Source organism: Panthera tigris, chromosome B3, assembly GCF_018350195.1.
Source record: "Panthera tigris isolate Pti1 chromosome B3, P.tigris_Pti1_mat1.1, whole genome shotgun sequence".
Lineage (NCBI taxonomy): Eukaryota > Metazoa > Chordata > Mammalia > Carnivora > Felidae > Panthera > Panthera tigris.
Genome location: NC_056665.1, coordinates 130952370 through 130978104, shown reverse-complemented (window position 1 = coordinate 130978104; position 25735 = coordinate 130952370). Strand labels below are relative to the sequence as shown.

Sequence of the window (25735 nt, the reverse complement as noted above, 5' to 3'; positions counted from 1 at the left end):
TCGGATGCTTAACTGACTGAGCCACCCAGGCAGCCCGTGACTGTATTTTTTCTTTTTTAAATATCATCCGTCCTCTGTGCTTTTATTTTTTATTTTTTTTACATTTATTTTTGAGAGACAGCGTGAGCAGGGGAAGGGCAGAGAGAGAGGGAGACACAGAATCTGAAGCAGGCTCCAGGCTCTGAGCTGTCATCACAGAGCCTGACACGGGGCTCGAACTCACAAACTGTGAGATCATGACCTGAGCTGAATTCGGATGCTTAACTGACTGAGCCACCCAGGTGCTCCAAGGCTGAGTCCAATTCTAATTGATATACTCTCCAATCAGATAAATCATTCCATCGCCTTGGGTGCTAAGTTAGGAATGGGGTGACTAAGACGTTGGGGAGCAGCCTAGAGTGTTACATTAATTTACGTCCCTCCACATGGGTAGGGAAGAAGAGTTCTCCTTCTGACAGGTTTACTCATTCAACAATTATACACCATCTGCTATGTGCCAAGTACCCTAAGAACTTTACAACTATTATTTTTCAAAGTTTATTTATTTTGAGAGAGAGAGAGAGAGAGAGAGAGAGAGAGAGAGCACGCAGAGAGGGGCAGAGAGAGAGAGGGAAAGAGAATCCCAAGCAGGCTCTATGCTGTCAGCGCAGACCCCGATGTGGGGCTTGAACCCACAGACTGTGAGATCATGACCTGAGCTGAAACCAAGAGTTGGATGCTTAACCAACTGAGCCACCCGGGCCACCCCACAACTATTAACTTACTTAATCCTCACAGCAATCCTATCAGGTAAGTATTAATAATATCCCCATTTCACAGATGAGGAAACAGAGACGCAGAGAGGTTAGGTAACTTGCTCCAGGTCACATTGCCTGGAAGTGAAGGAGCTTGGAAACTAACCCAGGAAGTCTAGATCTAGAACTCATGCTCTTCACCACAAACTAGGCAGTTTCTTTTGAGGGACAGACACAGACCTTCTTATATTTCTCAAGTTAGAGATGTTTGCTTTTAGGATAGACGGAGAGGTCAGAAAAATAAAGAATTATGTCAGTGGTCACCTGAGAGGTCTGTCTGGTTACCCTTTCAGCGGGATGGGTCCATCCTCCTAGACTATCGTACTAGCATTATGGTGACTCAGTTAGTCTCCGTCATAAGTCCTCTACCACCTGTGGCTTCTGCCTTTTGCCTTCTCGGTGTGCACACATTTCTGTGCACCCTATTATCCAGTAACGATATTACCTTCTCCATAAAAAGGATTGATGGGATCAGCCTGTTATCCTCCAGTAATGCCCAGTCAGGTAAGGTGTTTGCACCAGTCACTGTCTTTGGATGGTCCATCTGGTGACCCCCTCCCCAGGTCACCAAGAGTGCTACAGGCTATGCCGCCCCCTTCCAGGACTCTGCCACACAGTTTGCATTCAGTTTCTTCAAGCAGGAGGCGTGCCCAGCAGAGAGTTTGGACATGCTGTCCTTGTTATCTTTTCTTTGTTAGTCTTTCGCTTTATAAATGAAGCCAAAGACATAAATGGGATATTTAACGTTTACTCTTTCTTTTCCTGCATCTCATCAAAAGAAGATGGAATGAGCTTTAGTTACTTACTAGTAATTTAATCAATACAGGTGGACTACATTTTAAAACAAAGGCTAAGATTTTGCTAATAATCTTTATCTACCTTAGTTTTCTATTGCTGCATCAATAATTAACACAAACTTAGTTTAGAACAACATCCACATACTATGTCACAGATTCTGTAGGGCAGGAATCTGGGTATAACTTAGCTGGTTCTTCTGTTCTGAATCTTACAAGCCTTAGGTCATGAACAAGCTGGGATCTCATCTGGAAGCTTGACAAACGAAGATCCCTCAGGTTGTTGGCTGAATTGGTTTCCTTGAGGCTATAGAATTCATGGGAGCTGGCTTCTTCACAGCTAGCAATGGAGAGAAAGACTGCTGCTTTGAGCCTCTGACCCCTTAGTCCTCTTAATGGACTCATCTGATTAGGTCAGGCCCACCCAGGATAATCTCTCTTTTGATTACTTAATTGAACTGTTAAGGAATTTAATTACATCTTCAAACCCCTTCACTTTTGCCATATAACATAACTTGATCACAGTTGTGATAGCCCATCACCTTTGCCATGTTGTGTTGATTAGAAGCAAGCTATAGGTCCCACTCACACTTAAAGGGAGGTGATTATCTAAGGGTGTGGGTCATTGGGAGTCATTTTAGAATTCCACCTATCGAACTACCCATATGGAATCCTTTCAATAGCCCATGCACCTGGCTCTCTCCCTCCAAAATCTATTTGTCATTCCCTTGCTCTCCTTTTCCTATAGGTTTATTTACTTTCTGAGACTTGCTTTATTTGTTACTTACTATTATATTGCTAAGATTCATATGTGTTGGTATGTGCTTTTATAATCTCTTTACTTTTAACTGCTACATAATATTCCACGAAATGAATTTTTTTCATAATATTCATTTGCTCTCATGTTAATGGGTATTTGGGTTGTTTTTAGTTTCTCTGCTATTGGAAACAATGTTGATGTGAACATTTTTTATAGATATGTAAGACTCTATTTTCAGAATATATGTAGGAGCGGAATTTCTGGGTCATGAGACATGACTGGTCAACTTTAGTAGATTATGTCAACTTTCCCAAACTCACATTTCCATCAGCAGCATGTGATAGATTCATCCCCAGTACTTATCATAGATGATTTTTTATATTTTTGCCCAGGAAAGGCATGGAAATTGGTGCCCCATTCTGGCCTCGATTTCCTTCCTCACTAATAATGTTCAATGTCCTTTATATGGTCACTAGCCAAGCGTTTACTCTTTAGGGAAATACTCTTCATGTCTTAACCCGTTTTTCTATCATTTGCATTACTTTAGTATTTATCTGTAAACGTTCTTTTTAGATATTCAGCTTGCTTTTCTTGTCAGAAACATAAAGGAGTTGGCTTCTGAGGACAATGGCTTCTGAGTTCCTTCATCTGTGAATTAATAATTGGTGTTATGCTCACTTCTCGAAGCTGACGCAAAGAGCCCATGGAAGAATGTACGTGAAAGCACTCTGCACATGAAAAATGAGGTAATAACTTGTTTCAGGGTAATATAGGCCTGATAACTGGCAAATATGGAAACATTCAAATTTGCTTTTTTAAAAATGTGTATTCATTTTGAGAGAGAGAGAGAGAGAGAGAGAGAGGGAGAATGTGCACGAGTGTGGGGGAGGGACAGAGACAGAGGGAGAGCAAGAATTCCAAGCTGGCTCCACACTCAGAGAGAAGTCCAACACGGGGCTTGATCTCACCACTGAGAGATCATGACCTGAGCCAAAATCAAGAGTCAGACGCTCAACTGACTGAGCACCCAGGCACTCTGGGAAGCATTCAAATTTGAACTGGGAGGCAGTATAGTGTGTTGAAGAAGCACACAGACTTTTGCACCAGATTGTCTGGGTCCAAACCTTGACCCTGGTTACGAACAGTGTGACCAAAGGAGACTTCTGTAACTTCTATGTCTCAGTTTTCTAAGGTATCAAGTGGGGATTTTAATAGTGTTTACCTGACAGGGATTTTTAAGGAGCAAATAACTTAAATATAGCTAACACTGAGAACAGTGTCCAGCACGTAATAACCACTATATTAATATATATGGAGAGCATTATTTCATGTGGATTTCCAGGTCCTGCTGGATGCTAGGGCAGTGCTCTGCTTAGCAAACTGGGGAGAATCACTTTCACACCCCCCCCCCCCATTCCGATATGTGTGTACTCTTTCACTCTTGACTCATTTCTAACAGGTCAATGTGGATTTTTTTTTCTTTCATGGATAACTCTTTCTTGAATAGTGGATTAGTAGCTGATGGAGAAGTAAGTCAGACCATTGAAATGCACACATATCAACATAATACAAATAACATATAATAATAATACATCATATAATTCTGTCTCTAAGCTCTCCTCCAGCTTTCATAGCCCGTGATTCCGTAAGGAATGTTGAATTACTTTTACCAGACTACCCAAAGCTGGACGATAAGGCATGATAGGACTTAAATTGCTCTGCTTTGTTGAGTCTGAAATTATGTTCCGAAGCAACAGTCATTGTGTATGTAAAATGGACTGCCAATTATTTGAATAAAGAGAAGTAATATTGTCCTGTATTAGCTGTCTTTCTTTCTCCATTAATAAAATTCATTTGCTCCCATTTGTTCACCTCTCTTTTGTTCTGCCAGGCCTTTTTTAATCCATAGATGCTTTTATCTGCTGCAGACAGACTGAAGGAGTCTGATTCTTCTAGCGAATATATTTTTAGCATCAATTAAAGCTTATGTCGCCTGCTTTTCTGAGCAACTGGCACCCTGCATTGTTCAGAACAACCTGCATTCAGCCTTCAGGGAACTGTACTGCTTTGCTAATGGCTGAGCTATCAAATGGAGGCATAAACACTGCAGGTTATAAGCTGGAGAAGGTAGCTAATTATGCTAAACAGGAATATTAATAATGCAAGATGTGCAAACAAAAACGCTCTTACCAATGCATCAAGGCATGATTCCTCTTCTCCTTTTCCTCACTCCGCACCTCTACTCATCTGAAGGACATGATAACAACAGAAAGCGGGTCTCCTCCAGCAGACCCTGGATCCTGAAAAGCAAGAGATGAAACTGACAGTGAAATTACCCATTGCAAAAAGAGAAGCACCATGTCGGCTTCCGTTGGAGCTGGACTTTTATGAAGGATTTGAAAACAACAGAAGTGTGTTAACTGGTAGAGTTTCTCATAGTGACTCAGGCCAAAGGTCGGGGATATTGTCAGGTCTTGTCAGAGATATTCTAGGCTACTCCTCTCCAGCCCAGAGCAAAGGAAAGTTTGATATGTGGGCAGGTAAGATTTGGATCCATTGTGAGGAACAAATTCTTCTTTCCTGCTCTCCCAAGTAAAAGGATCTGAATACATGTCGTTCTCAGGAGGACCTGTCAGCTGATACAAACTGGATCTCTTAGACCAAGTCCCTATATGAGTCTTAATATGTCACCGGAAGGCATTCTGATTATCTATTGCTGTGTAATCGACTACCCCAAAACTTATCGGCTTAACGTAATCTATTATTATCTGCTATGGTTCTGTAAGTTGACAGGGCTCAGCTTGGCAATTCTTGCTTGGCATTTCTCATGCAGTTGCTGTGAAATAGCTGCTGAGGCTGGAGTCATCAGAAGGCTCAAATGCACTGCATGTCTAGGATGACTTCCTCACTCATAGGTCTGGTGCCTGCCTCTCCAGCTGAACAGCCTAGATTTCCTACATGGCAGCACAGCGCGCCAAGAAAAAGGAATGGCCTGGCATAGCACCACTTCTGCCACATTCTATCAGTAAAAGCAGTTAAAGGCCAATTCAAACTCAACAGAATGGAGCGGCATGTGGATACAAAGAAGGCAGGAATTGATGGTGCCATCTTTGGAGACAAGGTACCACAGCAGGTGCCTACACCTCGGGAGGTCTCCCAGGAAACTTACCCTTTGGGAAGCACAGAAACTTTCACTGCTGGGGCTGGTGGAGAGACCTTCCTGCTTAACTACTATTCATCCTTCAGCTCTTAGCTGAAACATCAGTGTCCCCAAGATGCCTTTCTAAGGCCCCACCATTAAATTAGATTCTCTTGCATGTTTCCTTCATTTCATTTTATCACAGTTTATAATTGCTTCTTTCCATGATTATTGACTTAATGTGTGTCTCCAACACTGGACTGAAGATCCCATGAGAGCTGGCCATCACACTTGCATCGACTTGTGGGGCCTAGCATGGTGCTAGCTCTCAGTGAGAGCTCAAGAAACAACTGTAGTGGATGAACGAATGGATACGTGGTGAACGTATCTGGTTTCCCCACTTGGCTTCAGTGATTCACACGAAGTTTCCATAAAAAGGAGTCAGAACGCCCTTTCATTAATTTGTGACGTTTTAAAACCAATATATACTGAGTACCACGTGGGTACTAGACACAGCACCGGACCATGGGGGTAGAACCCAGGACAATAAGGGAGAGGTGAACTCTGCCTTCAGAGTCTATAGTCTATGTGGGAGGGCAGACAAATAAACATACTACTACAATCCAAGAGAAAAGTGCCAGAATGGTAGGGTAGGGTAGTGTTCATAGTGTGTGCTGTGTTTCCCGCCCCCCCCCCCCCCCACACACACTCCTATGGAATTTCATACATAATTTCAGGGCCCGTTGATTACTCCTAGTTTAGATGCTGTAACATTAAACACACTGCATTTATACTTGCAGCAGTGGTATTATTTTGGGTTTATTTAGAATGACTGGGGAATGTCCTTCTTTGATGAGAAAATTAAAAGTAAACTTGCTACATTTTAGATGTTCATAATAATGGAAAGCTAGAGTTCACACCAGAAGAACTGGGCTCATCAAGGGGTTGAAAAGTTTGCAACATGTTCCCAATGTCAGAGCTAGAAGTTAGGGTTTTTCACTTTTGGACCTGCTTGCATTTCAGATCATGCAAGCCAAATTTACTTTTGAATCTACTCTGTTCATAGTCCACAAGGATTTGTCTAAATGTGAGTAAAATACAGAGCAGTTGCAACATTGCCCATTGCAAAAATGCCGAATTTTATTGTGTCAGGTCAGCTGCCTATCCCACTCTGAGAACAAGAGTGAACTTCTAACATACTGGGATAGAGAGTATGGATTTTGTTATCAATGTTAAGTGATTAGAGGGTTTTGAGTGGAAGAGAGGTATGGTCGAATTTACATTTTAAGGAGACATTCTTGCTTCTGAGTGGAGTTTCTTCAGATTACAACAGTTTAAGAATAAAGCGAGAAGACCAGTCAAGAAGCTTCTGCAATCAGCGAGGGTAACATGAAGACTGCAAGCAAGTGCCTCGAATAAGAAGGAATTTAAAATCCTGTCATATTTGTATTTCTAAAAGCCAAGGGGGTTTAGGTGTTTGGGAATGTGAGAGGTGCCTTCAAATACAAGACGGGCTGTCATGTCAAAGATGGATTAAAATTATTCTGAGTCCCCAAAAGGCAGACCCGTGCATGGAAACCACAGGGCATGAGATTTGTGCTCAGAATAAGCAAGCGTTTTCTCTCAGAGCTGCACAAAGATAGAAGGGCCTTCTGGGAAGTCTGGGAGTTCTCATCCCCAGCACTGGATGAGCAGGGGCTTGGAGGACCCAAGGAGGAGATGGGGAGCATCTAGGAAGGATGTTGAACCAGATGATGCACAGGCTTACGCTGAGATTCACTGATTTTGGAAACTCATAAATGTAGCAGGATTGAGAGCTGTGCATATCCTCATTTTGGCATAACACCACTAAGATAGAGAAAATTCACTAGAGATAGAGATAGAGAATTATGTTCTCTATCTTGAGGCTTTTAGAGAACTCCCATTTTTTTCTTTAATCTTTTTAGAGAGATGGTGTAAGGCTCTGGGTGTAAGTCCAGGCTCTGGGTTTGGGAAACCGAGCTCAAAATTCTCTGTCCCCACTTGCTAACCAACCGCCTGAGTGTAGGCAAATAATTTAATAATTTAATGTCTTTTCATTTATCTATTGAATGGGGATAACATTGCCTATTTTCTATGGTTGCTATAAGAGATCATCTGTACAAAGTTCCCAGCACCTAGTAGGATTTTAATACATGGGAACCAGAAAAACCAAAAAAAAAAAAAAAAAAAAAAAAAAAAAAAAAAAAAAAAGCCCCCTCCCCCAAAAGCAAAATATTTTCTTGTGTTAGCAAATGGAAAGTAGCTATTATGTGCAGGAAGTGGGTACTATGAGTCACAGTGATGGAAGATGGGCAAGCGGACATGCTCACTGATTGAATCAATGGAGTGCCAATTCCAGGATATTATTCATTTTTCCCTTCAATTTGATGCATCTTTAAAGATAACCATTTAGGTGCTGGGAGAACTGGACAGCAACATGCAGAAGGTTGAAACTAGACCACTTTCTCACACCATTCACAAAAATAAACTCAAAATGGATAAAGGACCTGAATGTGAGACAGGAAACCATCAAAACCTTAGAGGAGAAAGCAGGAAAAGACCTCTCTGACCTCAGCCGTAGCAATGTCTTACTCGGCACATCCCCAAAGGCAAGGGAATTAAAAGCAAAAGTGAATTACTGGGACCTTATGAAGATAAAAAGCTTCTGCACAGCAAAGGAAACAACCAACAAAACTAAAAGGCAACCAACGGAATGGGAAAAGATATTTGCAAATGACACATCGGACAAAGGGCTAGTATCCAAAATCTATAAAGAGCTCATCAAACTCCACACCCGAAAAACAAATAACCCAGTGAAGAAATGGGCAGAAAACATGAATAGACACTTCTCTAAAGAAGACATCCGGATGGCCAACAGGCACATGAAAAGATGTTCAACGTCGCTCCTTATCAGGGAAATACAAATCAAAACCACACTCAGATACCACCTCACGCCAGTCAGAGTGGCCAAAATGAAGAAATCAGGAGACTATAGATGCTGGAGAGGATGTGGAGAAACAGGAACCCTCTTGCACTGTTGGTGGGAATGCAAATTGGTGCAGCCGCTCTGGAAAGCAGTGTGGAGGTTCCTCAGAAAATTAAAAATAGACCTACCCTATGACCCAGCAATAGCACTGCTAGGAATTTATCCAAGGGATACAGGAGTACTGATGCATAGGGGCACCTGTACCCCAATGTTTATAGCGGCACTCTCAACAATAGCCAAATTATGGAAAGAGCCTAAATGTCCATCAACTGATGAATGGATAAAGAAATTGTGGTTTATATACACAATGGAATACTACGTGGCAATGAGAAAAAATGAAATATGGCCTTTTGTAGCAACATGGATGGAACTGGAGAGTGTGATGCTAAGTGAAATAAGCCATACAGAGAAAGACAGATACCATATGGTTTCACTCTTATGTGGATCCTGAGAAACATAACAGAAACCCATGGGGGAGGGGAAGGAGAAAAAAAAAAAAAAAGAGGTTAGAGTGGGAGAGAGCCAAAGCATAAGAGACTGTTAAAAACTGAGAACAAACTGAGGGTTGATGGGGGGTGGGAGGGAGGGCAGGGTGGGAGGGAGGGCAGGGTGGGTGATGGGTATTGAGGAGGGCACCTTTTGGGATGAGCACTGGGTGTTGTATGGAAACCAATTTGACAGTAAATTTCATATATTAAAAAAAATAAATAAATAAAAAAAAATAAAGATAACCATTTATACTAGTTCTTAAAACATTCTGAGAAATTGGCAACGGTTTAGAGGCAATGATGCATGATGCTCAGAGCTTTCTCCAGACTGGTACTGGGAAGCTAGAGGGAGTAATTGGGACTCTTCCATGAGCGCTGGTCTTCCCGTGAATAGCGGGGTGGGGGGGGGGATTGGTCTTCAAATAAGTATGATTCATGGTTTAGCAGAAAAACTGCCAAGTTCCCCATGAAAACTGAATAGCAAGTCAGTTCATTATACATAGTTCCTATATATACTGTAGTTTATTGATATTATAATCTGTTCCCAATGAATGCAATTAACAAATCCATTTAGGAAGGAGTGCATTAGGGATTTTGTTTGCTTTTGTTCATCCTTTAGGTGCCTGAATGATGTTTTGCAAATGAAACCTGCCTCCCTTCCACTACCTTTGGGTTTCTGTTCACTTCTACACATCCAATACCTGTTACCGTGCCCAGCACACTGATGGTTCTTGCTAATATTTGCTGACTGATTGGAACTGTCCTCATTATGTGTCTCTGGGCGCCTTTGCCCACTCAACACAGGGATGTTCAGAAACTGGTTATAAAGTTGTCTTTATGTGTATATCCACTATACCCACTACGCATGCTCCCTGAGCCCAGAAGCTCTGGTTCTCAACTACTGCCAACCTTGACACACAGCCTCCATAGCTCTTTATATCGACAATGAACGACCCATTCACATCAATGCAATAGTGTGAATAATCTGCTTGTGCATGTGACTCTCTGTTTTCTCAGGGTTTCCTATAAAGCCCCCAACCTGAGAAGAGCAGATAACTTCCCCCATGCTTTTAAGACAGTGACAGGGAGCTGGCAGACATGCTCTTAATGGCTTTCTAAGATAACCTTTTTTTTTTTTTTTTAACATTTATTTATTTTTGAGAGATAGAGGGAGACAGAGCACAAGTAGGGGAGGGGCAGAGAGAGAGACACACACACACAGAATCTGAGCTGTCAGCACAGAGCCCGAGGTGGGGCTCAAACTCACAAACCGTGAGATCATGACCTGAGCCGAAGTTGGACGCTCAACCGACTGAGCCACCTAGGCGCCCCCTAAGATAATCTTTTGATCCTGTTACTATCACCATCCATCCCTACCCACTCCAACCATCCTGTGTAAAGTGAAGCTGCACTTTTGAAGGGAGCTCACCCAATAGTTTATTGACATGGGGAATCTGGGCCTCATGGGGAGTGGTGTGGCATTCTCATATCTCCAGATCCAAGTAACATAGAGGTCATAGAAGCCAAGTCAAAAAAACTGTCATAGGGTTTTGGGGGGGGGGGACAGTGGGGAGGTGTGCTTCAAGAAAGGGAGACTGACAGTTCCCTGGCTGGATGCTGGCTGAGCTCTGAACCATGGCAGCCATTGTTTGAGGCTGGAGTTTAGGAGGCTTCCTGAACATAGAGAACAAGGCTTAATTACAACCTGGAAAATTCTGGAGGTAGGAGGCAGATGGTACAGCCTGCAACAGCTGCAAGAAGAAAAAGGAGGAGAGAATATTTGGCCTACCTTTCTTTGCCACAGAAGGTGGTCAAGCTTGAGCCATTGTTTTGGTCCGTGTGCACCACTATAACAGAATATCATAGACTGGGAGGCTTCACAGAAATTTATTTCCCACAGTTCTGGAGGCTGGGAAGTCCAAGATCAGGGTACCACCATGCTTGAGTTCTGGTGAGATCTCTCTCTCTCTCCAAATGGCTGTCTTCTTGCTGGGTCCTCACATACCAGAGACAGGAAGCAAGCTCTCTCCTGTCTCTTCTTATAAGGGCATTAACCCCATCACGGGCGGTTAGGGTTTCAACATACGTATTTTGGTAGAACATAAGCCTGATCAGGGAAGGGTGATTAGTGGAGGCAGGAAAAAGGAGAAGGACAGAGCTTGGCATTAGATACGAGGCTCAAGTTTTGTTTTGTTGGACAGGACTTTATAGAATCTGAAAATTAGTTTTTACACCTGAAAGGAGATTATTCATGAGACCAGAGAAATCAGAAAGCCACAGTTTCTGCCTGGGATGTCATCAGAATGTGCAGAAAGGATCCATCAGAACATGCTGGAAGCAGTGGAAAGAAGAAAATAAAGCTGTTCTTATTTGTATCCTTACTGAATTCATTCATTAAACCGCTTCTACGTGCAGTGTAGACATTACTGAAGAATTGATAGGCAAGAGGGAAGAGAGGACAACATTGCACACAGCAGATTGCCCCAAGCATTAGACATGCTTTTCCTCTCTGTGGAGTGGATGGTCCTCAACTCCCTCATGGTGCTCGCTCTCTTTTCTCTAGCACAAACTTGCATACCCTTGCATGCAGGCCCCTTAGTGACCCCTGGTGTGAAGGGCGTGACATCAAGGTTGGCATGCATGGGGAGGCAGTGGACATTCTTGCACACTTCCCCCAGACTTTCTTTTGCCAACAATAAACCTGTAGCTAGCTTTACAGATTGATCCCAATCTAATAGAATACACTTCCATTTAGGTTAAAGTAAGCAGGTGTTGTGCTCAGAAAGGAGACCAAAGACAATTTCTTAAGGTTATTCTGGATTTCTGGATTCTCAGTGAAATGACACTCAGTGGGGTATCTCAGTTGTTAGACATGAAAAGTTCACAGTGACATTAGGTATGTGCTTTTTATACCCTCTTTCCAAACTCCAGGTGAATTTCCTATTTTAGGATATCTTCTCTCCTTAATTTAAAATTGCTGAGCTCTATCCTATTCAGTCAGTGTGAAGGCTGTGTTATAGTATCACCACACAATAAATCAAGAACGCATTTGTTATTTATGAGAAAAAAATAAAATAAAATAAAATAAAATAAAATAAAATAAATTGCTGAGCTCTAACATTATTATCCAGATGGTTTTATAAAATGATTTTGAGTTCTCATTTGCTTTTAGTAGATGAGCTCATTTGGATATGAAAATTTAAAAAATAACCTAACAGTATCAACTAACACAAGTGACAGTCATGGGTCTTTCTATGGAAATCACAACGAGATCGTACATGATTGGGTAGTGTTAGATCCATCCTTCAAGATGGCCTCTTCACAGTATGGTTGTAGTAGAAGCTAAAGAACAATAGCATTTAGTATTTCTAAATTGTGATGGCCTTCTGACACATTCTACTCCAGTCTGTCCAGGTGTGTAATCTTTGAAGTCAGGGATGTGTAATCCACCAGTAATCCTGTGGATTATATCTGCAAAATATATTTTCAACCAATTCTCTTCTCCCCACCTCCATTGCCACCACTTTAGTCTGGGCACCTAAGTGGTCTCTTTGCTTCTAATTTGCCTTTCTTTGATCCATTCCCCACATTGGAGCCGATGTGATCAAACAGCAAAAACAAAAACAAAAAACAAGTGGGTTACAAAGGTGAATGTCTCTTCTTCAATAACTAATAAATGAGAGTGGGGGAGTACAGACCAGCCAGGAATGTATCCGGTTGAATAAATGTTAAAAATTCTCTCATTCCTTGTGCATCTCTCCAGATTTGGGAGTACAGGTGAGAATGCCCAGGCCCTTGTTGGCAGAAAGGCTCCTGGAGGATGCTTAATAGGTTAGGAACAGGCTGGGCTGAAGTCTCCCCTCTTCCACAGTAGAGCTCTTTTTCCCTTTTTTGGTAGATAAAAAATGTCCTGTTTGGCTCTGAAAACTATTGTTGAGTTTGTACCAAAGCCATGTTGCCCATGGGCTGCTCCCAGACATTGGCTGGCTGTGCATGGCAGAGATTAAACAGGCCCATTCCCAAGAGATGTAGGATTCCTCTGATGAGCAACCCTTGGCTTCAAGACACCCCCATGGCCTTGCCTAACTTTTCTTAAGCTGGATGGCTATCTAGGAAGCATCCACCCAACCTTGCTTCCTTCCTTCATGCAGAGTCAGACCTGCATCATGATCTGATGGCTCTCTCAGCCTTTCCCGGCACCCTTCCGATTATCCCTCATAGATGTTCCCCCTAATAAATTTCTTGCACATTTAATCCTGTCTTGGTGCCTGCTTCTTGGAAGACCCAGAATAATGCACTGGTGCACAGGAGATGCTTGATAAATTTACTCAGGAAGTAAATGGGAAAACTGAATTAAAATTTGATGCTTTCCTCACTTTCCTCTTTCTGGTCCTTTGCTTCTCTGTGCCCAACTCCTTGTTATAAAATAGCTGCATCTGAGGAGAAGCTTTGAATCATCCTCCTCTCAAGCCAGATGACTTTGGCACCTAGGACAGTTTCTAAGGTAATGGAATCATAAAATTGCATGTAAATTCATTAAAAATACTTTTCGTGGTGTTCTTGAAGGGGTTAAATTAAATCAATATAAAGACTTTAACACAGATCCTGAAACATAGTAGGTTCATTATACATAGATAAAATGTGGTGGACACATACCAGAGGGTCTCATGCGTCCATCTGAAGCAACACAGTAAATGTACATACATCAGCAAAGATGAATCACAAATTATATATGTTGATTAACAAGAGGGCTACTAGTTGGATCTACTGTTTATATTTGGTTGGAGAATTCTGAGTGCCTATGGTAGGCCCAGAAGCCGGAGTTCTTAATCCTTATGATATTTGACTATGAAACGGATTTTGGGTTGCAATCAGAGTCATGGTGGCAGCTGACACTTTCCATACACTCAGCCTATGTTCAGTAACTTGCTGAAGATCACAGAGCTAGTATAGGAGAAGATGGGCTTGTCTAGGGTGGTAGGGTCGGCAGTGATATGAAGATGGGACGTGAGGCAAAGAGGAGGCTAGGGTTAGCTGGAGCTCTCGCGAGTACCATGTTGCCCTAGACCCCAGTGGGGAGTCATGGCTGCCATGGCAACGCTGGAGTTCTTTCTCTGCAGCACCTGGAGGCAGCATCCAGTGGCAGGCAAGTGTGGGCTAAGTCCAGAAACCCAGCTGTTATGTAGCTTTACCATTTAGCAGTGTGGAACATTGGGGAAGATACTTTACTACACCATGATCTCTTCCAAAAAATGGAAAAGTGCTACCTATTCAGATGGCAGTATGAAATTCCCATGAAATGATACACGCGTTCTAGTTTCTGTGCTAACAAACCTTCCCAATCATAGTGGTGTAAAACAGCTCACAATCCATGAGTTGGGAATTTGAGCAGGGCTCTGATAGATGATTATTTCGGTCCTTCTGGCAACCGCCTGGGGTCACACTGGTATTCAGCTGGTGGCTAGCTTTCTCTGGAGGGTTAAGAGGGCTTTATTCACATGCCCGGGGCCTTGGTGGGGATGGCTGGAAAATTGCACTCAGCTGGGCTGCTCACCCTCTGTGTCATCTCCAGCTCTTCCAAATGAGCCATCCATCAGGGTAGTCTGATTTCTTAAATGCAGACTCAGAGCTCAAAGAATGAGCATCTATGCAAGTAGGAGACAGAAGCTACTAACTAGTCTCTTAAGACCTGGGCTGGGAAACTGGCACATCACTTCCTCCACATTGTATTAGATAATCACAGAGCCAACCCAGATTCTATGGAAGGGGCCATAGAATCCACCTGTTGGTGGAAGGTGTCAAAGAATTTGTAGCCATCTTAATACACTACATTATGTAGTGTAGACTGCGTGATTATTAGGAGTGTAAGCTCTGAAGACAGAGTGTTTTGGTTTCACTACTTCCTACCTGCATAGTGGACATATTACTCATAAGAATCCTACAGCTCAGTTTCCTTGTCTGAAAAATGCTATAAAAATAGACTATCCCTTCTAATGCTCAAAGAATCTCTTCGTTTCCTATCTTTGAATTATATTACAAAAACCTTGAAAGGCATCAGACTCCAGAAAAGGGAGAACAGAGAAGAAAATAAACTTGCCATTTAAAGGTTTCTCTCACTACCTAGGAAACCGCTCCTAAGTAAAATGGTGTAAATCAATTACCATTTATTTATATAGAAAAATTCCTGGGCATTCCCGGACCCCCAAAATCACCTCTTTTAGGCTTTTCTGGTACCTTTTCTGGTACCACATCTTGCTAACAGATGCACAAAACAAATTAAGATAAAGCACAGATGCTCACAGACACAGTTCATAGCCCTGTGGGGGCTTGATGCTGAGATGCTGAGATGCTGTGTGGTTCCCAAGAAGGAGCCTGGCATCTCCCCTCTTGCTGCTGGGGGTGAGTGATGCCCCTATAAACAGCTTGCAGCAAACAAATGCTGAATGCTATTTTTGCTTTATGCTTTTTTTATTCTTTTGTATAAGCGAAAATCCTCTTCAGATTTCTTTCGGTTAGCCAAAACAGGTGTTAATATAAGTCTTTCTTAAAAGCAAAGTGGTGTCAGGCAAACTTCTGGAAAGCGGACGTACCTGTACTTAAGTGTATTGAGACTGTTCATTGTGTTCATACCAGGCTAATTATCATCCACGTGTTTCCTCATCAATTGTCACAAATACTCTAAAAGGCACTGATTGTCTCCATGTTTTGAAATGAAGAACAATTTGAGACACTGAGACAGAAAAGCTGGTCTAATAGCACACTGCTGGCAGGTGGTGGAACAGGCATTGCTCCAAACAGAAATGTTTTCCTGACTTCAGGTTCTGTTTGTGCAACAGCGAGAACCTCTCCCCAAGAAGTGTTTTCCTTGCAACACATCCTGAAGGGTTTCAAGGGCTCTCACCTCTAAAAGCCAACAGCCAATTATCTGAGCTGGTAAGGGAAGGTATTGCAATAAGCTGGAAAGCATTTTTCCTCTCATAATCCAGTATATTCTAACTTTTTTAAAAGGCTGCATGTACATCTTGATGATTACTTTTATCTTGGGCCCATGATCCCTGATCATTTAAGAACTCTGACATCCTATTATTTCATAGGCAGAGCAGCTTAAGAGAGAAGGGAGTTTCACAAAGTTTCAGAAGTAAACTTCTACGGGCACTTGGACACAAAATGATCATTTTCACCACCCATTTATGGCAAGTAATACTGATTTTATATTTATATTAGTGACATAAATGTTGCTTTAAAAAATTTAATGTTTATTTTATTTTTAAGAAAAGGAGAGAGCAGGGGAGGGGCAGAGAGAGAGGGAAACAGAGGATCTGAAGTGGGCTCTGAGCTGTCAGCAGAGAGACCGATGTGGGGCTCAAATTCACGAACCGCGAGATCATGACCTGAGCTGAAGTCAGACGCTTAACCGATTGAGCCACCCAGGTGCCCCATAAATGTTACCTTTAAGTAAATTTAAATACAAATGTCAGTGAGTTTAAGAAAAACAAATCATAGTAAGATGGTGAGTGGCTGGGGCACACATTAGGAATTTTTAATTACTGAAATTCGGGAAATACTGGTGCAGTAAAGATATCCACTAGATATTGGGGGTTAGGGTAGATATTAAGATCTAAATGGAGAGAGGGATAAATATAGAAACACTGTATATGAGAGTCATGTTCAGTCCTGAAGCTGCTAATTAGCTGCCAGACTTTGAGCAACTTCTATAACATCCGTTACAGACATCAATCAGTCTTCTTATTTGCAAAATTACAGAATTGATTTAATCTATGCTGAAAATTCAGTTTTTGCTCTATGATTTTGCAACATTTCCTCTCTTCTTCCAACAGACCATTTCTTTATTCAGAAATGAAAAAGAGAAAGCAAATTTGGATTGTATTTTTTCACGCGTCTAAAAAAGTAGATGACAAGGCTTGTAACTCAGCACCTTTTCCTTAGAAACAAAATTTAAAATAGCATCTAGAGTGGCGATGGTATCTGTGAACTTCATTTTTCTTCACTGACTTTCAAATATATTTCTGTGAGCATCATCAGTCCCTCATCATAATTATATCTTCAGCCAACATCATAAAATATGACCAATATTATCTATCATCATTATTCATTGAAATATATCATCAAATACTGTTCCAATCCTCCAAAATTACACTGCTGGTAATATTGTTGTGTATGTCACATTCCAACAAATTCGTGAAAATTCAAAATAGATATATATTCTGTATATCAAATTCAGAAAACTTTGTGTAAAAATATGTGAAGGAAGCATCCTAAATGCAGAGACATTTCTTGTTGAGGCCAGACAGTCACTGAGATGCCCAATCAGCCCTCAAGTAGCATCTCTCAGCAGTCACTGACCTTGGAGTTGACATTTTCCCAAGTGGACAGGCTCTGAGTTATCGGAAGCTTTCGCTCAGCTCATCCCTCAAGTCCCATCAAAGGGGCTGGGGGCGGGGGGAAGACAAAAGACAAGAGGAAAGACCAGCCACCGCATTCAGACATTGGATCATCTCCCAGCCATAGCACTAGTTTTGGAGGCTGCACCTATGTTCCAGTCTTGACACTCAGAGGTAGTACGGTTGTAAGTCCAGAGCTGAAAAGAACCAAATCATTTCTAAGATGACGACGCTGTGCCCTATAGAAGTTAAGTGGCTTACTCAAGGTCACAGGGTGAGGTAGTAGCAAAGTCAGGACAAGAACCCAAGTTGCTTGCCTCCTGTGAGTTCAGTGCTTTTCAATTTTTATTCGAAGTTTTGAGCAGGGAGAGAGTCATAGGAAGATACATGTCATATCAAGTCCCTACTGTCTCCTGGCCTGACTGGCACACAACCAGAGTTGCCCTGACACTTGAAGTCTATCCAACTGGTCACTGATACTGCCACCCTTTGTTTTCTTGAGAGTTCTTAGAGACACAGTTGTTCCCTATGCTCCGAATGACTGTTGCAAATGAAAAAGGGCCAATCTGAGTGCCAGCTGTGATGCCTGCAGAAACTATAGAGCTGGCCCAGACAACACAGATGTGTGGTGTCCCCCAGGCTCAGCAGCCTGGACTTCCCGCTGTGGGCTACACAATGTACTCATCATTCTAGCAACTGTGACAGAAGAGGGTTCTTAGGAGAGCTAGGAAGACTTTTCCCAGACGTTTTCTAAGAGTTTCTACAGTTGTCATTTATTTTTCAAATAATAGCTGAATACCCACTCATTCCTTGACCCATTTCCCATTTATGCATTTATTCAAACATTCAAGAAATATTTACTGAGCACCTCTTAGATGCTATCATCATGATAATTGCTAGCATCATGCTAGCAACATGGTAGTCATGTATATACATCAGTAAATCAGACATGGTGGCTGGCTTCAAGGCGCTCTATTAGGGGAATCAGTCATAGAACAATACCCATGTAATGAAGGGCTATGGGTGCTACAGGAGAGGAAGGATTTTCATTGGCTTCACGTAAGCTTATTTCTGGACCAATCACTATAATCAAGGTTGTGTGGTATTATGACTGGCTACACTTGAATAACATGTCCATGGATGGGAGACTGATAGCTCTCATCAGAACCACATGTTTGTTTTAGGAAAGAAGAATTCCCCAAAGATATGAGGGTTGGATGCATGCGGAGGGAGGAATGTTGTTATCAGAAGAAGGGGGAAAATTGGTTATGAATAGGCTAAAAGAAAGGATATACCCTAATCTCTGGTAAACATTTCCCACCCTACTTCATCATGCCAGACATGTTTTTCTTAGGAGCAAAAGATTTGCAAAATTAGACATAAGGTTTATTTAACATATTTTCAAATGGCAACACCAGTGAAAATAAAAAGGCTCCTACAAAGTTAAGGAAAAATGAATTTTCCTATAGCCATGGTAGCAAATGGCTACCAGGGCCAGTTTTAACCTGTTCCCATAGATCAAGGCAACAAATTTCAGTTGAACATTCAGTTAATGGTTAATGAATTAACTACTCACAGTTAGTGCCTCACTTCTAAAAGTCAATCAGTGATGGACTCACTCTAGTATACACATCAGGACTGCTAACCGACCAATAAGAATCGTACCCAAGTAACTCTGCTTCTATAGGTTGTCAACCCTTTACTGAAAGTCTGCCAAATTCTTGAACTCTGTGCTGCATCCAAACCCAATATAACATTAATGTTCTGTTTTGCTCAGAGAGACTGGGTCCAATCAGCTTAACTCCCTTAGTGTAGTGAGCAATAAAGTATTACATACATACATTATCAAAGTCCACTAATGTAACACTTCACCAATTTGAGTGAAGTCTAGAAACCTTACTTCCCGGTTCATCCCTTTGCCCTCCCCTATCAATAACGTAAGTGTCTTAACTATTTTTGCTACATACATTGAGAACCACATTAGACAGTGTTAAAAAATTTTGCTTCAACTATCAAACAATATTCAGAAAACTCAAGAGGAGAAGGAAATTCTGTTGTATTTATCATATTTTCTCTCTTAGTATGTTCTTCCATACTTCCTGATAACCTATGATACATTCTTTAAAATTTGCTTTAACCATTCTTAACCATTCTTTTAAGCATTCTTTTAGGGTAGGTCTGGTGGGGACGAATTCTTTTAGTGTTCCTTCATCTGAGGATATCTTGATTTCCTCTTCATTCTTGAAAGATACCTTCTCCAGATGAAGAATTTTGAGTTGACAATTCTCTTCTTTCAGCACCTGGCAAATGTTGTGCCACTTTCTTCTGGCCTCCAAGATTTCCAACGAGAAATCCATTGTTCTGATTGCTTTTTCCCATACTGATAATGCATTGTTTCTCTCTGGCTGTTTTCAAGATTATTTTTTTGTTTTTAGTTTTCAGAAGTTTTGACCATGATATATCTTGGTGTAGATTTCTTTGAGTTTATCTTATCTGGAATTTACTCAGAGTAACTTATTGAATATGTAGTTTTACAGCTTTTTCTTTTCTTTTTCCAAATTTAGGAAACTTTTAGCCATTATTTCTTTGAATACTTTTTCAGCCTGCATCTTCTTTTCTTCTCCTCTGGGACTTGGTATAGTCCCACATGTCACTGAGGCTTTATTTTTTCAATCTTTTTTTGTTGTGGTTGTTGTTCCAATTAGGTATCTTCAAGTTCACTGATTCTTTCCTCTGTCCCCTCCATTCTTCTGTTGAGTCCATTCATTGAGTTTTTTATTTTGGTTTCTGTAATTTTCAGTTCTAAAATCTGCATTTTGTTTTTCTTTGTATCTTCTAATTCTTTGCTGAGAATTTCTGGTTTTTAATTTGTTTCAAGCATTTTCATAATTGTTTGTCAGAGCATTTTTATGATGGCTGACTGACAGTCCTTGTCAGATGATTCTAACATTTGTATCATCTTAGTGTTGGCAACTGTTGATTGCCTTTTCTCATTCAGTTTGAGATCTTCCTAGTTCTTGGTATAAGTGATTTTTGACTCAAACCTGGACATTTTGGGTATTCTATTATAAGACTCTGAATCTTATTTAAATCTTGTATTTTAGTTGGCTTCCACAGATGTGATGGTGCTGCCTCTTCACTGCCAAGCCGGGGTGGGAGTTCAGGTTCTCCCCTTCCTTTCTGTTGACCCCAAGGGGTTGGGGATCTTTGTTACTTTGTTGCTGCAGAAGTGACACTCCAGACTGAGTTAGAAAGGCCACCCAGCTTCTATCAATCTCTGATGGCACTTACTCAGAACCTTCAGCCACTAGGTGAGAAGCTTGGATACCCTAAAACTGCCCTGCAGGGAGAATATATGAAATAACTACATAGAAAGGAGAGATTCCTGAGGATCCCCAGCTGCTCCAGTGTCCAACTGCTTGAGTCTTCTTAGCCCAGGTACCAGACATGTGAATGAAGATGCACTCAAGATGACCCAGCCCCATCACCACCTGACTGCAACTTCATTAGAGACCTCAAATGAGAACTGCTTAGCTAGGGTTTCTCAGTCTTGTGCTGGGTACTTCCTTGTAGGGGCACTATACCGTATTTAGCAGTGCCCCTGGCCACTGCTCACTAGATGCCGGTGGCACTTTTTCCAGTTTAACAACTAAAAATGTTCCCAGAACTTCCCATCTACTTGCTAGATGGGATGCTTCCTGATCTATGCATTGTTTAATAAATCCAATTAGATTTTCAAATTAAAAAAAAAAAAAGTCTCCAGATGTTTGCAAAAGTCCCTTGGGGAAAAATCACCCCTACTTGGTGAGCTGCCCCAGCCAATCCCCCCATATTGATGAACAAAATAAATGATTGTTTTTAAGTCTTTGTTTGGGGTTGTTTTACAGCAATAGATAATCTGAGGGGTGTGGGGGATGCAGAACACCATCTCCTCTATAAGCTATCTGATGCTATCTGAAGAGTTGGATTCTGTCAGGGACCTGATCAATAGTCTGTTCCTACTATCCCTGGAATTTTTATTATGGGCTATCTCTGGCATCTAGATAGGAATTTATCATTTATAGAAGGACCTGTAGAGAATTATAATTTAAAAACACACATATCCTTATACATAAAATATACACAAGGCGATTAAATGAAAATAATAGGAAAAATTGGAAATCATTCAGGGAAATGGTCAAGTTATTGTTTTAGTAAGTAGAAAGTGTTTGCTGATTTCATTTTTTCCCCTTATCTTTCTAAAAACTAAGAGAAAGAAGCACTTTGGAGTTTTATTGTAAACTAATTTGTGAGTGCTACATGTGTGTGCGTTCCTAAATTCTAAGAGGAATTTACAACAAGGAATCTTAAATGAAGGACATCGAAAAATGTCATAAGCACAGTTTTATTTTTATGTAAGTTACAGAAAAATTCCCCCTATGGCAAAGAACCTGACACTCCATCATAACTCAAAGGAAACATTTCTGTCAGGATGAACCTGATGTAGCTCAGGTATTTTTGCTGATTTAGCAAGACACCAGGATAGTACTTAGAGAAAGCAACGAACCAGGAATATAACTTGAATAGTGTCCCGTTGATCAATAGCCTTATTTCTCATGAGTTTAAAAGTTTCCTGTTTAAGACTCATAGTTCTTAAAATCCATATCATGCATATAAATGATTGCTTGTTTTCCTTTTTCGTTTCTTGGCAGGTAGCAAATCCATGAATGGGATCAAGTTATCAATCAGCAAATTAAAAAGGAAAAAGGGATGAGGCAACAAAACTCCCTGGATTTCCACCACTACCTTCTTAGATGTTTGAGGATTCCGTCCAACGAGTTTGACTCTTGCAATTGAAATAATGGTAAAAGATCATTATTAGCGTTCCTAATGGCTGATAACGGGTCAGGGGAGACCCTAAATATCTTATGTCACTCCAGGTGTTTTTTTTCTCAAGGTAAGGAGTGTAAATCTAGATTGTGGTGGCAATACACTGCTTTCTTGAGGACACACATCTCTCAAAACCAGCACATCTCTTGAGACAGCTTTTGCTGTTGTCTTTAAGGGATCTGTCCTCTGCAGTAAGTGGCTGCCATGGGGTGGGTAAGTTTTATTTGGGGGGATGTTTATTTATCTGCCTGATGACTCCCCAAGAAATCATCAGAGGTCCTTGCGTGTAAGGACCCAGGACTACTGGCGTGCTAAGGATGGGAGGCAGCCTCAGGAAAGGTAAGTTGCCAACTGTGACGTGCTGAGTCACTGCCACAAAATCAAGCTGAGTTGAGGATCTTTATTATGAAGACACATGTACCTCTGTCATGTACCTCTACTTCTTCAAGATTTTCAGTTTTTAACAATTAAGCTGCAAACAGCTTCTAGTATCTGAATATCAGATGTACTAACATAGCCTAAGGAAATCATGTGTTGATAGAATCAGTTTCTTGGTTCCTAGCAAATCCTGAATCACCTTTAATCACTAGGTCAGCCCAGGGCCACTGAGTGGTGCAAGTGATTTGTAAGCCTATAGTGTGAGAGTACATCCTGACTCTGTTTTTGAAAAGGTTTCATTTTTTTAATCTGTTGTTTTGACTCCTTGTGATGGCTTCTACAGTGTGACCAGGAAGCAACTTATCTGCAAACCACAGTCATGAAGAGTGAGGTCTCTGTTCCTCCTACAGAAGTAGCTCCTTGGAGCAGTTTATTAACATGCTAACTTCTAGACAGATCTTAATTCTTCCTGAGAACTCAGAAATATACCAGGTCACTTTCAGTCTGATTTCAGCCACTTTGGAACTTAAAGGTTTGGGTCCACATAGAAAGGGCACTGACTGGATGGATAACCCTTTCAAATTAAAGTACACTGATTAATCATGGATTTGAATCTCAGTAGTTCCACAACGCAGCTGAATGATATTGTGTAAGATCTTAACCTCTCTAATCTATGGTTCCCTTTTATGTACAATGAAGAAAAAAATAATACTTTTTCCTCTTATGGTTGTTATATGAATTAAATAACATAAAGTTTGTAGCTCAGATTCTGGCAAACAATAAACCCTTGGAAGATACTAGCTATTGTAATGATTGCAAATAATCATGGGGGGAGAATCAAGTTCAGTTTATTACAGCTTGAAGAGCTGGTAAAACAACTCTTGTTTCTTATTCTAATTGTAGATAGTAAGAATGCTTTGGGATAATATATAACTTTAACTTGGAATACCTCAGTGGATAGAAAATAAGGCAAGGTCAAATTTTAATTTTCTAAGAATGATTCCAACATGGTATAAATTATGGATTAAGTATAACTTTTCTAAGGGTAGAATATGATAAGAATTTATTAACTAGAGACACATAAATTTCTATCTTTTGGTGCTCATTAGAAAATAGTCATTTTAGTATGTCTAGGATGCCCACTTTTCTCCAGACATCTCAACGTACAGTGGGACTTGTCCCTCCCACATGTGCTACAATTGAAACTAGTCCCTGCATCAGTTTTGGCGTAAGCAGAATCCCATGGTTTATTCTTGCTATTTTGGACTGTGACTCATGTCTTCTTGTTCCTTAAAATTATTGTTGCAGGGTTAGATTTCCTGAAAATTTTGCTTGTTGAGCTGAGTGATAGTCGCCTTTTTAGTTCCTGTGAATAATGTTTTGTTCCCCTGAAAAATGTAAACCCCCAGATAAACTGTCTCATCTGGAGAAATTTCAGTGATGATGAGAACACTGTGGTCTAGCAGAAAGGGCAAGCTCTCTGAAGTCAGCTAGATATGGGTTTTGGTCCAGATTCCACCCTGTCCAGGCTGTGTGGTCACGGGCAAGTACCTTTCTCTCTCTGAGTCTCTTTCTTCACCTGTAAAATGGGAAGACACTACATTACTACATGCATGCTTTGCATGCAGTTTATAGTAAAAGCCCGACATATGTTGTCTCTTATTAAAATTATAATTACACCCTGGACTATTGTAATCTGGTAAAGTTGCTGAGACCATGTTATGCTACAATCATAGTTATGAAGTAATGAGCACAGTACCTATTTCCAGGGTAGGAACTCTCTAAATGATAGCTGTTAATATTATCAGTAGTTTGCTCCTTGCTTATAGACTCTTTCAGGGCTGTGTTGAGTCGCTGTGTGAGGGAAGAGGAAGAAGGAGGAAGCCTGATATGTCAATGTCACCTCTCTTAGGACTTTGAACAAGGTCATCTCAACTCTCTTGCAGGAGTTCAGTGACAGTGATAATGATAATAATGAGGATGAGGACGATGGTGGCTCGTATTCACTGGGCACTTACTCTAAGACAGACACGGCCCTCAGCGCCTTCTCTCATTTGTTCCTCCTGACAAATGTGTGAGGTACAAGCCTGCCTCTCCCCAGAACACACCTTGAGCTTCAGGTACAAGGAGTTTCTTTGGGGGATAATCTCAGGAACATGGTGAGGGACTGGGAAATGACACCAGGGAGAGAGGAGGCCAGGAAAGAGTGAGGTGAGGAGTGGATGCTGCTGTAGGCAACTGGGGTCTAGAAGCACAACTCTCGCAGTGGGTCACTGGATGTCACAGTAAGCAAGGCCCCTTGCGCATCTATTCCTTGGGGCCTAGATCACTGCACCCTAACTACTGGGGACACAGGGCCATATTATGGTCATTGATTTAGGGAGCATACTATATCTTGGAGGATAACACCCATCTCACAGGGTGTTATCTCCAATCTGGTGCTTCAAACTGTCCAGTTGCCCTGATGGTGTGGGACTAGTGATCCTTGCTTAAAAGCTCACTGGCAATATCCTTTGCTGTAAAGTGAGTTAGTTGGTCTGAAGTGAGAGAATTATTTCCCTGACAGAGCCCCCTCTTTTGAGTCCAGGCTAGGGAGAAGCATCACATTCTGTGTCTTTATTACCTACTGTCAGAACTCCCAAAGGAGAACTTGGCTTTGCAAGACTCAAGCAGCTGGCAGCGTGTTAGGAAACAATTGCACAGGTACGTGTGGTGGGGAGGGATATGAATGCAAATGAGAGTTGGAGGGGCAGAGGGATAGGCACAGGGTGCTCAGCCAAGACAGGGGAAGCTCGATGCTGTTGGTAGAGGCTCCCAAAATAGACTGCAGAGGAGGGGCACTACTTGTAAAAGGACAAATCCTGACGCCCGGGGTCCAATTAAAAGAATTCTTACAACCAGCACTATTCTTGAGCCAAAGCCAAAGCACTGCCCCACCAAAGGAAAAATTACAGAATCCATCCTAAAATTTGGTTGCAGAAAGAGATCATCTTGTCCAAATGTTCCATTTTATTTAATAAATGAGAGAAATGGGATGGGGAAGATGGAACCACTGTCCATTTCAAGCACTTGGGAAAAAACTGGGAGTGGAAGGAGTTTGTATA

General features: G+C 41.3%; 1 protein-coding gene across 11 annotated transcripts in view; it reads right to left on the bottom strand.

The window, feature by feature from the left end:
* GPR65 (G protein-coupled receptor 65) overlaps positions 1-25735 on the bottom strand; it is a 127380-nt gene that overhangs the window by 46142 nt on the left and 55503 nt on the right. For 8 of the 11 annotated variants that reach the window (XR_006219034.1, XR_006219032.1, XR_006219035.1 and 5 more), the window contains one exon: positions 4539-4648. Coding sequence is in view for 4 of the 11 variants with exons in the window: in XM_042990289.1 (XP_042846223.1) it covers positions 4588-4648 (61 nt within the window). In the remaining 7 variants the exon portion in view is untranslated. Of the gene's footprint in view, positions 1-731; positions 2997-4538; positions 4649-10771; positions 11085-19561; positions 20725-25735 lie in introns of those variants that run through there. The other 3 variants (XR_001511589.2, XM_042990290.1, XM_042990292.1) reach the window with 3 other exon arrangements.